Source organism: Centruroides sculpturatus, unplaced genomic scaffold, assembly GCF_000671375.1.
Source record: "Centruroides sculpturatus isolate CEXI.00-Female unplaced genomic scaffold, Cexi_2.0 scaffold1422, whole genome shotgun sequence".
Classification (NCBI taxonomy): Eukaryota; Metazoa; Arthropoda; class Arachnida; order Scorpiones; family Buthidae; genus Centruroides; species Centruroides sculpturatus.
In genome coordinates, this window is record NW_019385720.1 from 2270 (window position 1) to 24838 (window position 22569).

Sequence of the window (22569 nt, forward strand, 5' to 3'; positions counted from 1 at the left end):
ACGTGCACAAAGTGATTCTCGTTTAATTTTACTCGTCATACTGTGGATTTACATACGTTTCTAATGGACTGAATTAAAACTGGTTACGTATCCTCTTAAAACGCAGCAATTTTGCTTAATTATTACGCTTAAATCTATTTTTACGGAATAAATAATTTTAAAGGCTAATTATATATATATAAAGGTCAAACAATACCAGTCATAGTCTATGGATAGTTCGTTTTCTAAGCATTAATCCTATCGAGTATAATTGGAATGCTTTAGATATATTGCTAGTTTCTCAACATCTCTACAGAAGCTTAGAAATGCTCTAATATGACAATAGATATTATTGTCATGAATGTTTTTTGACACTCTTTGGACAGTTTAATACACATATGTGCGAGCACGCGTTACTAACAACGATAACTTACTATAAATTGACTTTAAATCAAACATAAACATAAATGAAAGACAGCTTTACACTTATAATTAGGTTAAAATATAGAATATTAGAAATATATAGGCCTGTGTGTGTGTGTGTGTGTTTAAAATTTTATTCTAAATTTTAACGATTGTTACAAGTAACAATCGTTAAAACGTTACACGAAATGTTTTTAGCCTATATCTTATACATTGCGCGATTAAAAAAAAAAACATTTATTTTTAAAATGAATAATATTTACGCTGTAGATTTATCGGTTTCTATATTTTTCTATTTGTAATAAGATGAACGATGTTTAAATTGTGTGGCCTATATTTTTCAGCTACTAAAGGCGCGAAAGTTTTGACCACGCGTGCCAAAATTTACATATTTAACTGAAAAAAAATGACGCGTGCCGAAGCTTTAGATTTAAGCTTTAAACTTCGAACCAAAACATATAAAGTAAATTCATTTTAATTAAAAAGCTCTTTAAAAAGACAACTATAAAACTGGCTGAAAGTAAAGATAGAATAAAAACTGAACTAGTATAAATTAAAATTAACTACGTACTTTGATGCCATTTATGTATCAATTATTTTGTCAGAATTAAACTTTTTTCGAAATTTGTATTGAAAAATTATAATGAAACAAAATAATTATTAATTTATTATTGCAAATATTGTACCGCGAAAAATAAATTAAATCGTATAACGCGTTACGTGCCGAGGAAATTGTTCTAACGTGTCATTGTGGACATTTGTTTCGTCACCCTTACATTATATTTTTCAACCAATTACCGATATGTGATTAGCTGAAATATAGCCTACATATTTAAATAAGTTCGTCGAATCAAATTAAAATATCTTTCTTTCGTATGTAAAAGTATGTAATTTTTATCTGATATATTACTAAGATTTTTACAATGGAAAAAAAAAAAAATGTATTAAAAATAAAATTGAAGGAAGCTATTACATCGCATTAGTGTCACGGAATTCGTGACGTCATATTTGTTAACGTGATAAATACAACGTCACGATATTGTTAAGTAATATACCACGAAGACATTCAACAGATGTCATGGTTTGTGACGTTGACTCGGCACGCTCAAAGAACTGCCGAACAGTCACAGTTAATGATCGACACTATTCCTTGATACGGAAAGTGTAAATAAGAAGTACGTGAAATAATTAATTATTTATTTTAATATTCATCAAATAATAATCACACGGCTATTGTTGTAACGTATCTTATCTCCTCTTGAAATTCGTCCTCCGTTAATTTAATCACGTAATTTTACGAATTAGAACGATCCAAGCGCCAGAAAGAGTAATTTAATATTAAATATACAGTATTTCATAGAAGATAATATCTGTTTATTATATTTTTTTATCATTTGCGCCCCATTGGGTTACACATTTCTAATAAATCTATCGAATCTGCTCCATTTAGACACTGGTAATTTGGTTTAAGATTAAGTAAAATATATAATTATAAAAGAAATTAAGCGTGAAAAATAAATTCCTTTTAAAATATCGTTAATGCAAAATTGGAAAAGTTTATAATCTGATAAGCACAATTTACGGCCATATTAACAATCGAGAATCAAGAGTTAGAAGTTAACCAATTACCTTTCATTTTACTTTAGTACGTGAACGCTTATTGGTTAACTTCTAAATCTAACTCGATACGGCCGTTAAAGATTAAAATAATTAAATGATGGTGAGTATTCTTGTATTTAATTATTATCGAAATTGTGATGTTTACATAAAATGAAAAGAATCCAGCAACGAGTTGCGTAACTTTCCCGGCAAAAACGTTTAAAATTGCTTGTGGTGCTATCTGTTACGATATTTTATTGAAAGCTTTTTATATAATTATTTATTATAAAATGACAAAAAGTTTAATTTCGATGGTAGAGAGGAGTTTTATTTTTAAAAAAAATTGTAAATGCTAACGAGTCATTATTTATTGTGGTACGGTCACAATGCCGGGCTACAATTTTTAATCATATTTTTAATTTATTTAATTTAAAATATATGCTGTTTACCTCAAATTAGTGTGGCTTGCCCCTGTACATCATACTTTTCCTTTAACAATAGGGATCGTGCCAGTCACTAACTTTTTTCATAGGAAAAGTTTTGAATTGAAGTAGCGTAACTTCCGGTTTGCATTGAAGTTTGTATATAGTTAATCGGGACTTCTTGCCCTTAGGTTTTCAGATATTGTTTTTATTTAATCTATCTCACTCCGTTCTCGAGATTAAGGAAAGACAGACAAACTGACTGACGACAATGGGAATTTACAGGTCTATAGTTTTTGAAATTGCAGTCCAATAACAGTAAAATCCTCCTTAAGTCAGACCTCGTTCGAGATAGGACACACAACCCTCTATCTCTCCGCTCCCTCGATCCTTAACCACCAAGATTTAATAGCATCAATTTTCCTAAAACACAAACTTCCATGCCAAGTTTCAGAAATTTTCGACCTGAAGTTTGAAGTTAAAACTTCAGGTAAACAAAATCGTGCCCCACACACCTACATACACACAAACACACATATCCATACATAAAGAAAAACACCGATTTTATTATTTTTTTTATTTTTATTTATTTATTTGTTTATTTTGTATTTCTCGATGTTCTAAGGCCCCTTGAGTGCAAAGATGTAAAAATTTTGGAGGATCAGTTTTTGACCGATCGCCATATTTTTCCTCTGTTATATAGGTTACTAGTATAACAGCCAGGGAAGTAAAAGGGTTTTAAAATTTAATTAATAATGCAAGTTTGCCAGTTCTGGCTACGTTCTCATTCTTGTCTGTTTAAATTTTAAAGTTTGACGCTCCTAATTAATTTTCAGAACTGATTTTTTTTTTTCGAAAATTATCGGATGCAAAATAAGAAATATATTTGGTTAAACAGCATAATTTGAAGCAGAATCAAGAATTTAGTCAATTTTTATTACAATTTGTTGTTAATTTGATTTATTGTAACCTGTCTAAAACGGATCCTCTATAATAAAGGAAAATGAATCTGGTAACGAAATGATTTACCACGTGAAATTCTATTATAAGCCCAAATCTTGCCTATTGCGGAAAGACTTTTTGAGTAACAATTGCATAAAAATAGCACGAACAGAGCGGAATTTTTCGGTTAACGACTGTTAAATTTTACATCACAATGCTGTAACTTGCGAATTGTATGGCTCTGTTCTTACTAACTAGAGTTTCAGGTTTTTCCCTTTGTTAAAATCGTAATTTCATTGTCTGCAAAGTGACTGCAACAGTGCAATGTCATTGTCTCCTCTTTACTTTCAAGTAATTTAAAAAAACTAAAACATTATATAAAACGGAAACTTGCAAAAACGGTATTATGTCGTTACGTTTTAAACAGGTTTTACTGCATTTTAATTATTAAAAGAAGAGTTAATAAATAATAAATTATTAAATATTCTTATATTTTAGAGTATTTTAATAGGCTTATTGCGAATAAATGGGTCTATATTGTTAGTGATGAAAAGTAACGAGTAAATAATTTGATGTCAATAATTGTAAATTCCAACTGAAACTTTTTTATTATAAATTTATTTATATTAATTTATTAAAATATATCTTTTAAATCTACATGAATTGTATTATAAACCAGCTGAGTCTAAAAAACAAATATCATATTATTGATCTTTACGTGTGTATTGTAGTATAATTTTCTTCCAAATTCTCAAATAAGTTGCTTTTCCTATAATATTTAAGATAATTATTATTATTTTTTATATAAAATTTTAATGCAAAACTTAAGTGAAATTCATTTTTAAGAGGTAAATCATTATATGTCGATACACTGTATATTACGTGTAAAAATTTTAATAATAAACATTGAACTTAAAACTTTTGGAATTTCAAATAAAAAGTAATTTAGTAATTTCATAAAAAATAAATAAATACCGGAAATTGGAAATTTAATTTAATTTAATTCTCCCAATTTATTCATTTTAAAATACATTTTTGCAATTTTTTCAGCTTGTTTTTTAAATCGTTGTATCAAATTATAAATATTTCTACAATTTAAATAATTTCAAAACTATCTGTTGTCGCCATTCTCAACAATTTAACGATTTAAATACTCTTCGAAATAATTTTTTTTTTCTATTATTTATCTCATTTTATAGTTATCAGAAAGGAAAATTGCTAGTTATAATGAGACTGCAAGTATTTATATTAATATTTTCATTATTCAATTTTGAATAAATAAATAAATTATTATTTAATATTCAAACTCAAAAGTAGGTATATTAAAAATATTTTATCTCTAATATTTTTATTTTTATTTTTTAATTAAAGCATATAGTTTTTCATGAAAAACTTTTTAAACTAATTTAACGAAATTTAATTTACAAGTTTTATTATTTTGATAAATTTACCTTTTTTATTATCCATATTTTTATAAAGTTTACGTTTTACAAAGATAAAATGGCTAAATCGATGTGTTTTAACACGGAATTAACGATAAAATAACCATAAAAGTATTTCATTTATCTCAATGAATACCGGAAAGAGTGAGAGAGAGAAGAAACGTATTTAATTTATATTATCATTTGAAGAGAGACGTATCTGATTTTTGGCAGATATTTTGTTCTAAAATTAAAATCTAACTTTGGAAATAATTATTTATATTATATTATTAACACTCGGAAGACTTAGAACGATTATTATTCTAAGATAGAAATATAAATGAACGAAAAGAAAGTCTATTCCTTCGCTTGAAAGATTATTATCGCTAGATGTAAATTTTCTTCATCAACAATAAATTTCTAACTTCGTTTACGAAACTGATATATATATGCCTTAAAGCTAGGAAAACAGTAGAAAGTTTACGATGGAAATAACTAATGGCATTCATTTTGAATCGAATTTCATTGAAACAATAGACGGCTCGATACAATCGATTCTTTGGAATGTATTGTTAAAATCGAATCAATTCTTCTGTAGGAAAAGAGGAAAATACTTCGAATTTTGATATTACCTGTAAAAATATTTTATTTACATTCTAATTTGGTCAAAATTAATAAAATAATACATTTTTATAATATTGTATAGATTGCACATACAGTACTGTACATGTATTGTAGATTATATATAAACGATTATAGGAATAATTAAAGATGGTAATAATTAGAGAACACTCAGAACTTTAAAAAGTTTATGTGTAACCCGATAAAAATTAAACTAATTCATATATAAAAAGTATGAAAATTTCTTGTCTCTACGAAATGTCTGTGTAATCATTTCTTTGTTTTTTATCACATGAAGTCGCGATAAAAATTCGATTAATGTAAGGAAACAATTCCTATCTCTCAGCACTAGAAAAAAATATATACTGTATATATTTATTTAAATGCTGTTTATATTAGAATAAAACCTTAACGTACTGTACATACTTGCATCTGTAGGCTAAATAAGTGATATAGGCCTACTTGTTTCTTATAACAAGTAAACAATTACAGTTATGTATTTTAGATAATATGCCTTGTTATTTCGCATATGTTTTAATTATGATTTTAATTTTTTTATTATATATTTAAATATCTTTTCATGCAGAAGATTACTAACGACCGAAATTATTAAATATTTTATGTTCTATAATTTTTGATGGAAATATAATCTAGTACAAAATGAAATAATTCCATAAAATATAGATATCCCTGAAAATATTTTGTGTTCGATCGATAAATAATGAAATATAAATCATTATCGATAAATCTTAATTGAATTCGGTCTTTATTTTCTAAATAGTTATACGTAAATACAAAAGATACATACAAATTTTATCACTTAGTTTCTTCCTAATAAAAAAATATATATACAGCATATAATAATAAAATATTTTAAATTTCGACATTTTAATTATTGACCGAAACGAAAATTTAATTACGGTTTCCGTATTTGATAATTGGGACGTAAAACAGCCAATTCGTGTCGGAATAATTACGTTAGAAATTGGTTTCTTTTTTGTTAGAAATCGAAATATGGTAAAGGTTAAGACATAAAAGGTAAAAGGCATTTAATCACATTTAGATGAAGGTAGAGTTTAGAGATATTTTCATCGCGATTTTATCGGGAATACAGATATACGTCCCTAACTTTCTTCGATTTAGATAGCGAGACGTTTGGGAATTTGGGTCCACCAATGGTCGAGTGGGTCACCACCCAATACAAATTCAAAGAATCCCAATACGAAATCACCCAACACCGATTCGTGTTTTGTGTCCGATCAATGGGCTAGTACAGATTTTTCGGGTTTCTTCACGTGTCTAACACCTAAATAGGGTCCGGTTTCCCCTAGAATGTTCCCCCCGAAAGGCACCTCTCCTTGGCAAATTGCCCGTATGGCTTAACCGATCCATTCCAATTTTGTATTGCTTCGGGCAGTCTGTCTATTTTATAACTATTTAAAAAAATCCCTTCTAAAATTTATTTTAATTATTATCGAAATGTCCGTTTGTTCCATTGCTATCATCTTCCAAATAATAATTAAATTGCTACCAATTAATCTTTGAAGTGAATTATGACTAAAATTCGTAATTTTTAAAATGACAGTAGCAAATTTTAAATATATATACATATTGATTTATATAAAAAATTGAATGAAATTTTAAAATTATTCTGTCTAATCGGTAAACAATGAATAAAAATTTACAGATCATTGACATTCAATAATATTTATATTGACTGCATTGAAGTAACTATTCTGAAATATAATTAACGAAAAACAAACAATTTTAAAGCGAGAGATCAACATTTAAGTTAAAAACATAATTAAAATTTAATGGGCATTTTGTAAACGGCGCCATTTTTGGCAAGTTTGACGCTCGAATTGTTAATTCATAAATTCGTTAAGAAGAAACCCTTTAATGCATATATAAAAGTTTGAATTGGAAATATTCCAGACCCGTTTGGTTAGAAGTGCAATTTTCTCAGTTTTCTTTATTTTTACATCGAAATATTCCATGCACATTTCGATTTTTAAAAATAAAATTTCATAAATGCGAGATCGGAAATTTGCAAATTTATCATTGCAAATACGACGTAAAGTCAGGGAAATTTTTATGACTATTACTTTAAATAATTCATACAAACGGGGAAAAATATTTAAAATATATCTTAAAAAATCAAGCTTGTCTATTAGATTAAGAATGTAGTGTTTTATCCACGAAAAATTCGATATCGGTGGCTCTAATTTTAGATAGTCGCTGGCAATGGCCATCCGCGGCTCCACTTAACTTAATGGGCTTATTTTTGGGTCAATATTAATAAGTTCAATTAAAAACGTCGGTAGATTTAATAGGTAAAGTGAAGAATAAATGCCAACTCGCTATTAATCTACGATTCAAAATTCTCTTATGGCTTCGAATTTGATTTTAAATATATAATTATTATTGTATGGTCTTGTCAATCTCTATAACTCATTACGAAAACGTAAGCACGAAGTATAGATTAACTCTTGTCTTGTCACTCATTCTTTTAAATGGAATGCATTCTTATTTTATAGTTGTTGGCGCCGGTCCACTCTTGGAACCATACCAAAATTTCGATATTTTTTCTATTAACACGGTTATTATACTTAATTTAGAAAAAATACAAAAGAAATTTGACGTTTATAATGAAAACACAAATAAAATAGTTACATTATAAAGTTATTTGTTACAATTTAGAAAATTCATACATTTTATCTTCTTTTCGCTTTATTTTTCTTTTAAATTTAAGTAGATATAAAATTAAATGAGCTATAGTTAAATATATCGATTTAAAGTAATAAATATAATATAGAGTAGTGTGGTATAATACAATGTAAGGTAATAATGTCATATCTCTGGAAGAAATATTGCATTTTAATTACTTTTTATTTTATAATTTGATACTGATTTTCTATTTATTCTACATAAAATACTGATTATTTAACTATTGATTTTGGAAAATAATGAAAATTTGAAAGATTTAGAACTTTCTACCGAAGATTTAGTGCACTTACATAAAGGCTTTTTCTTTTTATTGCGCTATTGTTGTCTGCACAAAATTTGAACTCGATCGGATTTCTTTTCACTAAATTTACAGTCCCAAATTAGAAAGCAAACTTATAAATAAGCGATTGCATCAATCGGTCGGTGATACGAACTAGAAACTTCATCCACGTTTACTTAAGTATACGAAATATTAAATAAGCCACGTAACGAAAAACTCTCCTAACATTTAACAAATTTTTACACGTACACGATATCAATTCTATGATTAGAATTTATCCTTTTTTGTCGTAATTAATTAATTATGAACGTCTTTAAATAAATTGGCTTTATTCGCTTGGTCGGTGAAATTTGTAATTTATTTCGAACTTCAATGTTAATTGTAAATCCTGTAATTTATCTACTGTATATTTATTAATTTCTATTCACTTCGTGAAATAAAATTAGAAATTCAAAATGGAAATCTTCCCATTTCCACTTTGAATTTCAGATTGTAAATTACCAATAAGTAAAAATTAAACATTTTTTTTTATAAAATAAACTGTAAATAACTTTATCGAGCTATATACAGTATTATGTGATAAAGTAGAAATATCTCCGATTTCTATCTTTCTTTAGAAATTAAATTAACTATTTCCAATTTTTTGCACGTTTCCCGAAAGAGTAATAATAGAAATAATGGGACAATTTTCATTCATAACTTAAAGTTCACTTTTACAGTTGGTTAAATTAGATGAACAAAATCTATTTATATCTATATTTTAATTTCGATATGTTATTATGTAAATATTTTAATTTGGATGAATTATGTTTAGCATTTTGTAATACCCGTCCCGTACTTCGAGTATAATACGCACTTAAATATTTTAAATAAAAGTCTTACTTTGCATTATTTGCATAAAGTTTACATGCATTATTTTCCTTAAAATCAACTCCGATATATATAAAATTATATATTTTTAAATGTTTTAGTTGCGTGTAAGCTATAACAATCATAATGATGTATTATAATAATATAGTACAATATATAAAAATACAGTATATACGTATGTTAAAACGTTTCCAATTTTCAATAATGCGAATACTTTAATTAAATTGGTCTACAGCCCGAGTTCATTTCCTGTAGACTACCGTAGATAAGTTAATTAGATTTAGGCCTATATATTGCAAATTTTTTGGCATTAATATGAAATATCGAGCAAAACTTTTTTAGAACAATTAATTTCTGTTCGTGAACCAAATTTCTACTTATAAACTTATTATTACTACACCTTTTTTTTAAACAATTTCCAGCCGCATCTACTGCGAAGAATTCTAATAAGCCAATTCGTATAATATCAAATCAAATATTTATTCAAAGACTATAATAAATGTTCGTTATTGATGTGAATAATTAAAATCTATATGTACATCTATAATTCCACACACACGATAGAACACAAACTTATGCGCTTCCTTTAGCAAGAACCCCTGTTCGATCATTGTTCTGGGCTAATAATTTTTTATGTATTTTCTGAATGGAAAATAGATTAAAAACAATAATTAAAGAAATTATCTTTGTACATTTATTTCTACATCAGAAATAGCGGACTGGCGTGGGGAGATTCGGGATCGAATTCGAACCAGAAGTTTTTCGGAGGGTGGTCTATTCATGGCATATCTGTGGCCGAGTTCATTGTGGTTCTGACCAAACCAGTGACGGGTATGGTAAAACCAGTGACCCTTTTAGTGTCTACGGGGCGGAAAGAGTAAAACCAAAAAAGAATCAGACGTAGCGAAATTATCACAAAAGTCACGCGAAGAATTAATTAATTAATAGGAATATAATATGATAAACTATATATTCTTACGGGTATTACAATATTATAATAATTTTATTTTGACATACAGTACTGATGACAGGGATCTCGTGGCAGAAAGCGTTTTCGGAAGCCTTTTACATTAACGAATTATAAATTAATACATAAACATTTCATTGTTTCCAAAACAGAGCAAAAAATTTCATATTAGAAACAATTAAATGATTTATCTTCATTTTAATATAAATTAAAATTTGTATTCTTTAAATTTACGCGAATATTTTATTTTATTTTTAATTTTCTTAAACAAGTTTTAATTTCAAAAGATCGGAAATTCGTCAATATTGTTAAATTCAATATTTTCGCACATTTGATTAAAAAAAATCGTATCTCTCATTTGTATAGTACTGAATTTATATAATATTACATAATAGACAATTTACATCTGAGATTTTCAATAATATGATCGGATGGGAAATGGTTTCCGGCAATATTTACACGAACTGTTATCAAATATTAGATCAGAACAGTCATTTCGGAATTAAACCATTAATATTTTGTGCCTGAAAATTAATAGAGCTTACTTATTATTGATTTTGAATGCGTATATTAAGCTATTCTAAAAATTTATATATAAATTAAAATTAACTCTTTTTATTTAATTTTAATTTCGCATCTATAAAATGAATTTCAAAACTTTTCTATTTAGTCAATATTATTATTGATATTAAAGTCAATAAAAATATAATTTGCAAGGAGCAATGTCTTGTCACAGTATTTTTAATTAAATTGAAAATGAATTCAATATGGAATTAAGATTATTAAAATTTGTGAAATGTATATTAATTAGTATGATAAAATTTCTAATGTTTTATTTATTAGTTAAATAAAGCACCGCTAAAGACTTAAACAGAAAAATACGTAAAGATTGATTGAATAGCGGAAAAAGGCCAGCATGAAAAATCTATAGTATAATAAATGCAAACTAAAACACAATAAATTTAATGTTATTAAATTACAATTGTCATTAATTTTATTTTAGCCTAATTAACCACAAAGATAACGTGCTACACAAAGATAAAGTTACAAAAATAGGAAGCAATTACGCATTCAATTATTTAGAATTTATTCAAATAAAAACGAAAAAAATTTTCGTTACAAATATAGATAATAATAATAGCCAATTCTTTACCTGTTAAATTCGAATCTGTCGCCATTTTGAAAACCAATGCATTGTATTTCTTCATTAATCCAAAAGTTGCTTATAGTTTGTGTTTATTATTTAAAGTCTTTTTATAATAATTTTATTATCGGCACCTCTCTGTACGTTTTCCGTATTTCGTAATGATTTTAAGAAAATCATTACGAAATACGAAAAACAAACCAAAAATGAAATTCTTAAAATTTTGCCGAAATTGATCATTGCCGAATTTCAATAAATAGAAAAGAATGGAGAATAAATATCGAAAAACAGGTTTAGAGGAAATCACCCACGAGTTAATCTTAATAAATGAAGAGATTAAATTAAACTAATCGATAAAGTAAATTAATTGAGAATTGCTTGTGAAAATGCTTGAAATATAATACTTAAACGTGTTCAAATAAATTTGACTTTGTAAGCAAACTCAATAATAAAATCGCGACAATATTATTTTTTCAATGGAGATATCTACTTGTATAATTACACACCACAAATCACCTTATTTAAGTCAATCTTCTTTTACAAATAATACTATTATAGATCAATATACATTTTTTATTTATATCCAATTATTGCCTATTGTTTACACGTTATCAATAATTATAGATTTATAACATTGTGTTTTGTCAAAAATAATATTTCTTAAAAACTGTTATTAACACATTAGCCTGATGTTTTTTCATATTTTATATAGATTTTTTAAATTTTTTCAATGGATAAGTATTTTATAATTTATTTTAAAAATGCTAAAAATGAAATTATTATAAGAGAATTTTGTAAGATAAACATAAAGTATAAACAATTTTTCGGTTATTGAAAAAATACGAAGCATTCGTTTAAAAATAAAAGCGTAAATTGTGTGTCGTTATTTGTAGAACAACTACTACGTTTTTTACATTTCGTAAAGATTAACATTTAAATATTTTCATTTCTTACGTTATAAGCTTAGAGCTGAATGTAAAGAAAACCACCTGATAATTTCCCATGGAATAATGTATAATACTGTTTGCCATACATTACGATTGGAAGGGAATAAAGGTTTTAGAATATTTACTATTTTCATGGGTTAAATTTCTTTATTGATAAGACTCGAATTATTTCGTTGAAAATAATTTCTACTCGTTGATAACGCTTTGAATAATCAAATTGTGAATGTCAGTATGAAGTCGTTATTTTCCTGAAGCATCGAAATTTTCTTATCTCCATTTTCAGAAAATGTGATTGACAAACAACCAATAACTAGCGGTTTTATGATGTAAAAGTACATTCTGTTCTTATTAATAATGCCGAAATAAAAATGTTTGATTATTTTTCTCCAGAAAAAAATCACAGTGGAATAAAATAATAATAGAAAGGTACTGTGCAATTGAATGACAAAGTGAAATTATCATAAACATTCGGAATTATAAACAAAGAAGGTAACGGAAATACAGAAACTTTAAGTATCGAAATTTCTTCAATATGATGTGAAGTAAGTGAAAATTTTTCACACTATTCAAGTATTACAGTACAATAGCCCTACTTTTATTCAAGTGGTTATTGTGATTTAATAACGCTGCAAGTAGTAAGACAGACTGACTCTTCCTCCGTCGAGGAAAATAAAAACAAAATGATTCTTAAAACAATAGAGAGCAATAATGCTTCCACCATTTAATAAAAACAAAAAGATATAAATTTTCCGAAAGAAAATTTTGTTTTTTGATCTGAAAATCCGAATCGAGTCTGTCAATATTTGTTTCTCAACTCTTGTAGATCGAATCGAAGTTAAATATTAGTCAGAAATAAGAATGATTCATTGAAGTAATTCATTACGAAACTGTTACCCCAACATTTCTGTGCATAATGCTTGTCTAAGTATTCATTTGCATATTTTTAGTAAAGGCTATATGTTATTACAATTGCATCACTTTTTGTTATTGGCTGTTATCTGTTATCTGTTCAAACACGCAAATCGAAAATGAAGATAAGAAATCTTTCACGAACCAGAACAGAATCTCGGAAAATTTGTTTTAAGATCTTTGTCTTATTTCGAAATGATCATTTGTTTGATTTATGTCTACGTTTTGAAATATTTTACGTGTGAAAGATGACGTTACATTGAAACAGACACTTCTACTTCCACATTAAAATATAGTAATATACGAAATGATGCAATTAGAAAAAACGAAAATAGTAGTAGTTAATTAAGGATCAATTAATTAATTTTTAAATGCTACAAAAGTTGACGAAGAAATAAATTCAACGAAATAAATATTAGATTTATTTTTCCATTGATATTTTAAACTTTGTTGAATATAGGCTATATCTAACACGCACTTAACTAATTTGAAATTGTAAAAAACATGTTTATACTGCATAAAAATAAGTTTTCGTTTCTGTATTTTCAGTTAATTTTATACAGTTTCTATGGGAAAATCATATTCTGATTACAAATGTAAATCGAGAGTGATGTCATCAACGGCGTCATTAATCCAATTTTCCGATGATGAAGTTAATGACGTCATCGATGTTGTTTCCACACATCGCCCATTTTTGAATCAACTTATTTCAAAATTCTTATTTGGAAAAAAGCGATAATTAGAAGCTATATTTTCAAACGTTAATATACGGTATATATAAAATTCAAATCTAATATATTTCAATTTTATGATTATAGCCAATATTATATAGAGTAATATACAAAGATCAAGTGATAATATAAATATTATACATAAGAATTTATAACAAAGCATTATATTTTATGATGCTCCGTTATAAAGTAAATTGAAATATCTTCGTATCTTTATACCACCTTCATTACATAAAGGGAAATTTTAGCAGTTTTACTGCTTGAATTTATACATGAATATAAAGATCTAATAGAGATAAGCTTTTGTTCTTAATATTTTATGATAAACATTTTCCGATCGAATGGTCACGCTGTAAAAGAACACTCGAAGAATTCGGAATTATTACAGAAATTTTTTTGTGATGGATCAAGAATTGATTAGATCCTAAAAAATTCCAGGAATTTTTCGTGGAGATCGGGCTGCCCCATTGTGGATCTCGTTAAATCCACCATGTGTCCGAATGAAGGCCCTCTTAATGTCCACAAGGCGGAAAGAGTCATATATATACACATATACTGTATATTCCACTTGTGATTTTTATTGGATAATTCGCGTCAACCTATCATTCTTTGTTCTTCATTCACGTTGATTAACTTTATCACGGATCATTATCAGTTATAAAACTTATTGTGAAATGATACGAATGAATGAGTAGATAAAAATAATTAATCTGTAACTATTTTAAGAGACTGTCTGGATTCAACTGTGTAAAAAAATCTTTCAAATAGGTATTATTATTATTTTTGTAATGTTTAAATGGAAAAAAGTTCATATGAGATTTCTGAGTAACTAAGGATTCAGTACGGGATCCGATGCCCCGCCGTGCAGACGGCTGCAATTTTTACATCAAAAAACATCAGAGTTTTTATATTAATCTATTCCTGCCTGGTTCTTATAGTTATGTAAACTTGTCTGCAATGAATATCTACGGCACTCCAGCCTAAAACTGTCTGCAACCGAGATTCCGTTGAATATACTATAAGTGAATCGAGACTTTTTAAAAATTTAATATAATAGATGGCGCTTGTACTTTGTTTATTAATCTGTTTTTTTTTTTTTTCTGGAATGAAATGTAACGTATATTAAAATAGGGAACGTCCACCGATCAAACTTCCTACTGAAAACTTCCCAATTTCCCGATGGGTTAGTCCACCATTCCTTTGAAGACGTCTGTGTTTAAATTATTTTTATATTAATACATTTGGCAATACAGCATCGCTTTCAGAACTTTTGAATGTACCATATATACAGGGGCAAATCCCGACCAAAATTTTTGAGCATGCTGAAAGTTATAATAAGAATAATAGGCCTATCTCTAGCCTAAACAATAGGCAAAAACGTTATTTGGTGTGATTAAAAAAGTATGGACTATTATAGAGCCCATTATATCTATACATGAAATATAATGAAAAAGTACAGTACAGTGGTACCTCAGGATACGAAATTAATCCGTTCCGAAACTGGGATCGTATCATGTAAATGTTGTAAGGTGAATCATTTTTCCCCATACGATTACATGTAAAACCAAATAATTCGTTCCAACACGAAAAACACACTCAAATTAAAGCTAAGTAGTACTTTAAAAAAAATAACTATAGTAAGGAAAACACTGAAAAATGCGTTTTATAGTGGTAAATGTATAAATAATCATAATAGAATAATAATTGATAAAAAAAAATGTAGTTTTATTTACACTTTACCTTTGAAAATAGATGACCTTGGAGGTGTAAACTGGTGGCAGAAGAGGGAGAAGGGAAATGATACTAAAACTTAACTTACATAACATAATGTAACAATAACTGAAAAATAACTTATCAAAGATTTTAAAAAATTAGTGTTGTTTAATTTTTTATTTTATTTTTTTTAATTTTTATTCACTGCTTTTTGCTTACTTTCTTCACTTCCACTGGATAGAGGTCGCTTGGTAAAATATCTATCCAAAGAGGTTTGGCTTTGCCTACTTTTTAAAATGTTTCTAAAATGACTTAGACAAATGTCATTACTCCGAGCAGCAATACGGCCAGTGTAAACCTTTTTGGGATGTTTCTTTTCAATAAAATCAGTCTCTTTCTGATAATACCTCAAGATTTCCTTTATCAAGTGAGATCCACGACGAAGCAAACAAGCGGACTGAGACCAATGAACAGAAGTGAATAAAAAATGGCGCAGCGAACTAATGTAACGTTGTATGGTGAGTTTTTGTTTCAATCGTGGAGCAAAAATATGTTCGAATTTCATGTCGTATCCTGAAAATTTCGTATGCTGGGGCGTTCGTATCCTGAGGTACCACTGTATTAAAAATTTACGATAATAATCAATTTTTATGGGCCCTTGACACTGGGGCCCAGGGCTTAAGCCCTACTAGTCCCTATGTAGATTTGCCCTGTACACAATACATGTATGCTGATTGGGTGCCGCAAGCTTTCGATACAATTTGGCCGTGTGAAATGCTTCGAATGACGTCATGCTCGCGCACTTGTTTGCCGCGGCAAACTTCCACACGAGTAAGCGATCGAATTCCCGCAAGCATTGCACTGACTTAAAACTGCTAGTAAAAGCAAACACAAATGATAAAAGAATTTACATGTTAGAATAAATTATTATTGGCATATTTGTTTTCATATAAAAAGTACATTGACAGTTAAAACTTTCTCTTAAGCATGCGGCGCATGCTAAGCAAGCCCAGAGAATTCGCCCCTGCATATATATTTAAATATAGAACGGCAATTATAAATATATATAATTGGCGGGGTTTTACTTTATATAAGTTATATATAAAACAACCCCACCATTTCTGACAAATTTTTTCGAAAAAAATATACTGTACAGGAATTTAAACTTTCTTTACCATAGAAAAATTATAATTACAATTAGGTGAACAAGTGTTTTGGATATTCAGAAGTCTTTGCGATACCGTGTATTATACGATATACTATAGTCGGTAAGTTACTAAAGACTGTATACTATACTTCACGAAACTTTTGAACTCATTTTCTGTAATAATAAATTCAGCAGTATAACCTATTAAATCAGTAAAACTGTATAGAACTGATCGTAATAAATTACCATACTGCATATCCGCCTTCTCGTTTCTCACCCGTCGAAAGAAGCACCCGTTAACTCGGACTTTCGTAAACTCAAACATTCATCACCTCCCTAGTTCGAGTTAGCGGGGATTTACTCTACATTTTTTCCTCTCCCTGAGGCACTAAGAGGGTCATCATGCCATCGTGACCTAAATAATATTTAGGCCGCCATGGTAAATTAGTAAAAAATTGTCTCGAAGTTTGTTCGTGGTAATGGATTTTCTTATTGCATTAAAAGATCTCGATTTTAATCTAATCTGGATCCTCATAATTGTTAAGAGTCATCGATTCATTATTTTCTATTACTTAGCCATTGTGAATCATATTTATTTGCTTGTTACCTATATTCCAAATTAAATCTAGAAATAATGGATTCTGATGAATTGGTTTCTACTGTATAATTCATTCTGCATGATGTCTCGCATAATAGATAAAAATAGTCAAGCTCTATAATAAAAAAAAATTGTATGGCTGCAAACACCGACACATTCAGAAAAGTTTCTGATTGAGGCCTACTTACATTTATTAAATTGAATATTAACAGGAATTTATTGGATATTTTATTTATAAGTATATACATTATATTCGTTTACATCATCTTTTCTTCATTTTTTCTTTAGTCTAAAATAACCTCAAACTGAATGAAAAATATTATTTCTAAGTAAATTTTATAATGTTCTGGCATTCATCAATAAAATCTCGATATCTATTATGTGAAAAAATATTTTATATATATTTTGAATATTATGGAAAATATAAAAATAATATTTATATGATAAGTAATATTTCATATTATGTTTGAATTGAATTTTAAAATTTATTTTAATATTTGGAATAAATTTGATTTACAATTTAGCTATCAAAATACTTGCGTAAGCATTAAACAATTAAATTTGCTATATGAATTTTATATTTGAAATTCCTATAAATACAATTTAAGTGTTATTAAAAAAATGTTTTATTCAAAAATTATTTAACTATTTTTAGTTCATTTTGATTCACAAACACCAAACAAAAAATATTTCATTTTTCAAATTACAAAGCAGACAGTAGCCTTACAATAACTACAAACAATTGAACATAAAAAACATTTAATATCGGTCGGATCATTGAAATAAAATGTTATTCAAATGAAAAGAAAATTTTGAAAAATTATTTATTATTTGCTCCTCCTGTCATGTGAGCACTGGTTAATTTTTCTATATTAATCGCGAGTTCGAGCAGGCTCACAATGAGAGTAACTGAGTAACTAGAGTTGGGGTCCATCAAATCGGGATGTATCACTCATAAAATATTTCTGGGCTTGTTCTCCCAGATTCTATAGCAAGTTACCAGAACGGCAGCTGATGCATTAATCGTTCCAGTCAGCTAGATCTGGCCTAATCCACGGTGGGTCTGAAAATGACCTTATTGCCCACAAGGTAGAAAGAACAAAATTAAAAAAATAAAAAAATAATAAGCGTCGTGACTTCTATATAATATTGGGTAACCCGTTGTACTGTACCTTAGACAACTCTGGTTTTTTTTTTTAACGAACCATTAACACTTTTACGAGCTCTATGACGGCTTTTCTTTTCCGCTAGACTTATTACACTATCAATTACAAACAGGACTGTAATAAGTCTAGAGGAAAAGAAAAGCCGTCGTAGAGTTCGTAAATTGAATACAAGATTAGACAAGAAGCGTATTACAGAAACCATTAACAATACTTTTTTCTCACTGTTTCTGTTAAAATAAAAGAGAACTATCATCTTTATATAATATACTAAATACATATATTATTCTTGAATCTACATGTGGGAAAAGATTTTTGTTTCTAACCTATTTTTAAAAATGTTCCTCGGTACAACATGGCCATGTACCTTGAAGCATACCCTCTTTTATCTTGAAACACTACAGTTTATACGATGAAAATATTTCAGAAAAATGCATTAATTAATTTCATCCTTTTTCTGGATACTTTTTACCATTTGCAACAGCATTGTAAGGCCTAGATGAATCGAGCAGACTGGAGGACCTTGAACGACTTCGGTGGCCTTGTTCGCGGCCTCTTGATACAACATTTACTGCTTGGGATTTTTGTATGAAAAATGATGGGACGTAACACTAATACAATGTTTTAATGTTCAGGATGATTATGCGTTTTGAGATACAAGAGGATGCATTTGTGAAGAAAATAAAATTTGTTACTTTTAATTTATGTTGAAAACTTGAAGATACCGTTACGTTTTACTTACCTCCATCTAATCCGTGAACTATTATCACCGATTTTTTCCTCTGACGATATCTTTGTTCTCAAGATATTAAATGTTAACAACAGAATTTTACTATCAGACGACAAAAACATCTTAACAACAACATCTACAAAATAATGGTTACCAGTTTAAAAATTTAATTAAACATCCACTTGTGACAATTTTGACTGTTTCCCGATAGATGCTACAAGAAATATTAATCAGGTACATGTTTCAATGTTGTACACTATGCGCCAGGTACGATGCATAGTAGAGTAAGATTATGAAAAAATTAGACAAAAGTCGAATTTTCGAAACGTCATGGAGTCACGAATTAATCACTGTTTGGAACCGTACAATAGAGGATTTACCTCGTATTCATCACCACTGTTTATAATTGATAGTGTTTCATATTTTTCCAAAACTATTAAAATGCGAGTGATACCTGAGATCTTGGTGATAATTTCGATCGAGGTTTGTTTCTGTTAAAAAAAAAATTGTGTGTCCAAGTGATGTAATTAATAGAAATTACTTGATATGGACTCGATTATCCCTACATATCCCTAAAATATACCCGAAAGTCGAACTGTAAAGGTGATTTAATGTTTAACTTTCGGATTTCGTTTTCAGAAACTTAAAATATACGTATACGTTCTTACTGAGGTAGGATAGTTTATTTTTTACAGTGAATATATTGCAATACATAAAATATTACTTTGAATATGAAAAATCAGGGCCGTCGAAAACTTATATGAGACCGAGAGTAGAGCGGGTCCATTTTGTCTTTTGTTTGTTGAACAAATGCAATACGTAGAATAATTTTTTTTATTAATAAAAAGCATCAAAGTGTTACATACGAAAGCGCGAATTGTCTGTAGTTGATTGTGTTGTAGTATGAATTTTCATGTTACGATCGACATATTTTTTCTCTTTTATAAATACAAATTAATAAAATAAGTTCAAAATAAATAATTACAATATACAGTAAAATAAGCTAAACTTAGTAAATTAAAAAATAAAATAAAATAATTACAACCATCGACTACTACACTGTAGTGGCGCTTCGATCTGACAACGAAATTTAACATTGAATTGCTAATGCTACTGCACTACGAAGTTTACATTATTCTTTCTCTGATTTGACGTTTTTATTTACAATTCGAGATGCATATAAATTCTTAATTGCCAATTATATTTGCGAAGAAATTATTATTTAATATCGTTTCGATCAGAAAGGAATTTATTAATAAAAAAATAAATAAATAATATCGAACTTGGAAAATAATTTATGTATTATTTCACATATATATAGTATATATACTTAATTTTAAATATATAAATAGAAATTATAAACATAAATTTAAAGTGTAATTTAAAATGTTTCGCGTACGCGAGAACGAAATAAATCTCATTAATCGCACACGTTTTAGACGATAATTTAATAATAAGGAATTTTAATCCCTTATTGCTTCCCGTCATTTTAATTGCGATTTATTTTTCTTAAATAAAAAAAAATATTTAATAGTATTTTTTTCCGAAATATAATTTACGGTAAATCACGTGTTTTTAATTACCCACAATTCCAAATGCACCGGTTCCGTGACGTCATCGCAATGCCCGGTTCGGCGGCGTTCGCCATTTTGGAAGGTTATCTGTTTTGTGTTTCTAAATCGAAAGACATCGATTGCGATTAATATTATAATAATAATTATCCGTCGAGAGAAAAAATCAAAAATAACCTACCTTTTGCTCTCTATGTGCATAATTGCACGGAAATGGCAGGTAAAGTGTAGTTTTAGAGGTCCCTCAACCTTACTTCCATCTTTATGTTTTAATTTTAAAATATATATTATTATTACTTTAAATTCTTCAAACGAAAATAAGTTATTTATTGATATTACTGTTTTAATAGGAAATGGTGAGATACAATGGAGTTTCTCACAAGTGAAAGGTACTTTGGATGATGACATTACAGAAGGCAAGTCTTTCAACTATGCATTTATTTTGTTTGTTTAATTAATTAAATGAATAGAAATTAATTTCAACCAAATATTAACCATTTAGCTACTTTTTACATTAGATGTAAGATAATTGAGACTATTGGAAGAAAAGATAAGATTGATAGTCATTACTTTAGCTACTGATCAAATAGAAAAACTTAAGAATCTACCTTTTTATTCATTATAAGAAATTTTAAAATTCTTAAAATTAATTATCTTTTCTTTCTTATGTACAGTGTTATTTCTGATTCATAAATATTACTTTAAATATTTAAAATTATTTAACATATTAATAGCATAGTCATTATTGTCAGATACAAAACAATACATTGAAAATAAGAGTAATGGAAATAATACTTTTTACGTGTATTTTCAAATTAGTTCTATTGTATTCTTTGCTAGTGTATAAAGCTGAAAGTTTAAAGTAGATTAAGTTTTCGTTTCTAAAGTTTTATTTCTGGTAGACGAACTAATTAATATAAACTAGAAGTTATTGTCGAATGATATCGTAATGCTTCGGAGATGTATTGGCTAGGTTGTTAATTAAATTTTAAGTAATTTGTTACTAGAAAATAGCCTTTCTGTAAATTATTATTATAGTTATGTGTTTCAGAGTGCTTGATAAAATTATTTTTGCCTTTTGTTACAGTGCATTATTATTTAACAATAATTTTGTAATGGTAGTGTTTTTATAAAGTTTAGTATGAAATACAAAATGAAGAAATTTGAAATTTGACAAGAAACAAATAAAACATTCCTTTATTTGATAATTTAATTTTGTGACAATAATGACTATGAAATTGTCTGTTTGTATTTGAAAGTGAGACCTATGATTTTTAAGTTACTTATTTTAATAATTTTAATGTACACAGATAGGATTTGATTTTCTTTAAATTAATAAGAATGGCACATTAACAGAACTAACTAATTTTTTTTAAAATATGGCAGCAATTTGATTGGATTATATGAAGAAAATTCTCCATTTAAATTTGATTATAAAATATTTGATATTTAAGAAAAATTTACATTTTTTTAAAATTAGTTTATTTTGTTTGAAATACATTTTGACATTTTTATACTTTAATATCTTGCAATATCTGTTGTGAAACTAAGGAATTGTTTTAATATAATGTAAAAAAATTATTTTTTAAGAATACTTTTTGTTTTTGATTATGGATAGAATGTGTGCTAAATAAAAAATTCTTTACTGAGAATTATTTTTATTGT

The 22569-nt window shown here is 27.6% G+C and overlaps 1 protein-coding gene across 1 annotated transcript in view; it reads left to right on the forward strand.

Annotated features, from left to right (window-relative positions):
* Window positions 1-20927: 20927 nt before the first annotated feature.
* Window positions 20928-22569, forward strand: part of LOC111641522 (protein phosphatase PP2A 55 kDa regulatory subunit-like) — an 80163-nt gene continuing 78521 nt past the window's right edge. The window contains exons 1-2 of the mRNA XM_023387692.1: window positions 20928-21124; window positions 21255-21320. Coding sequence (XP_023243460.1) covers window positions 21118-21124; window positions 21255-21320 — 73 coding nt within the window. The 5' untranslated portion in view covers window positions 20928-21117. The remainder of the gene's footprint in view (window positions 21125-21254; window positions 21321-22569) is intronic.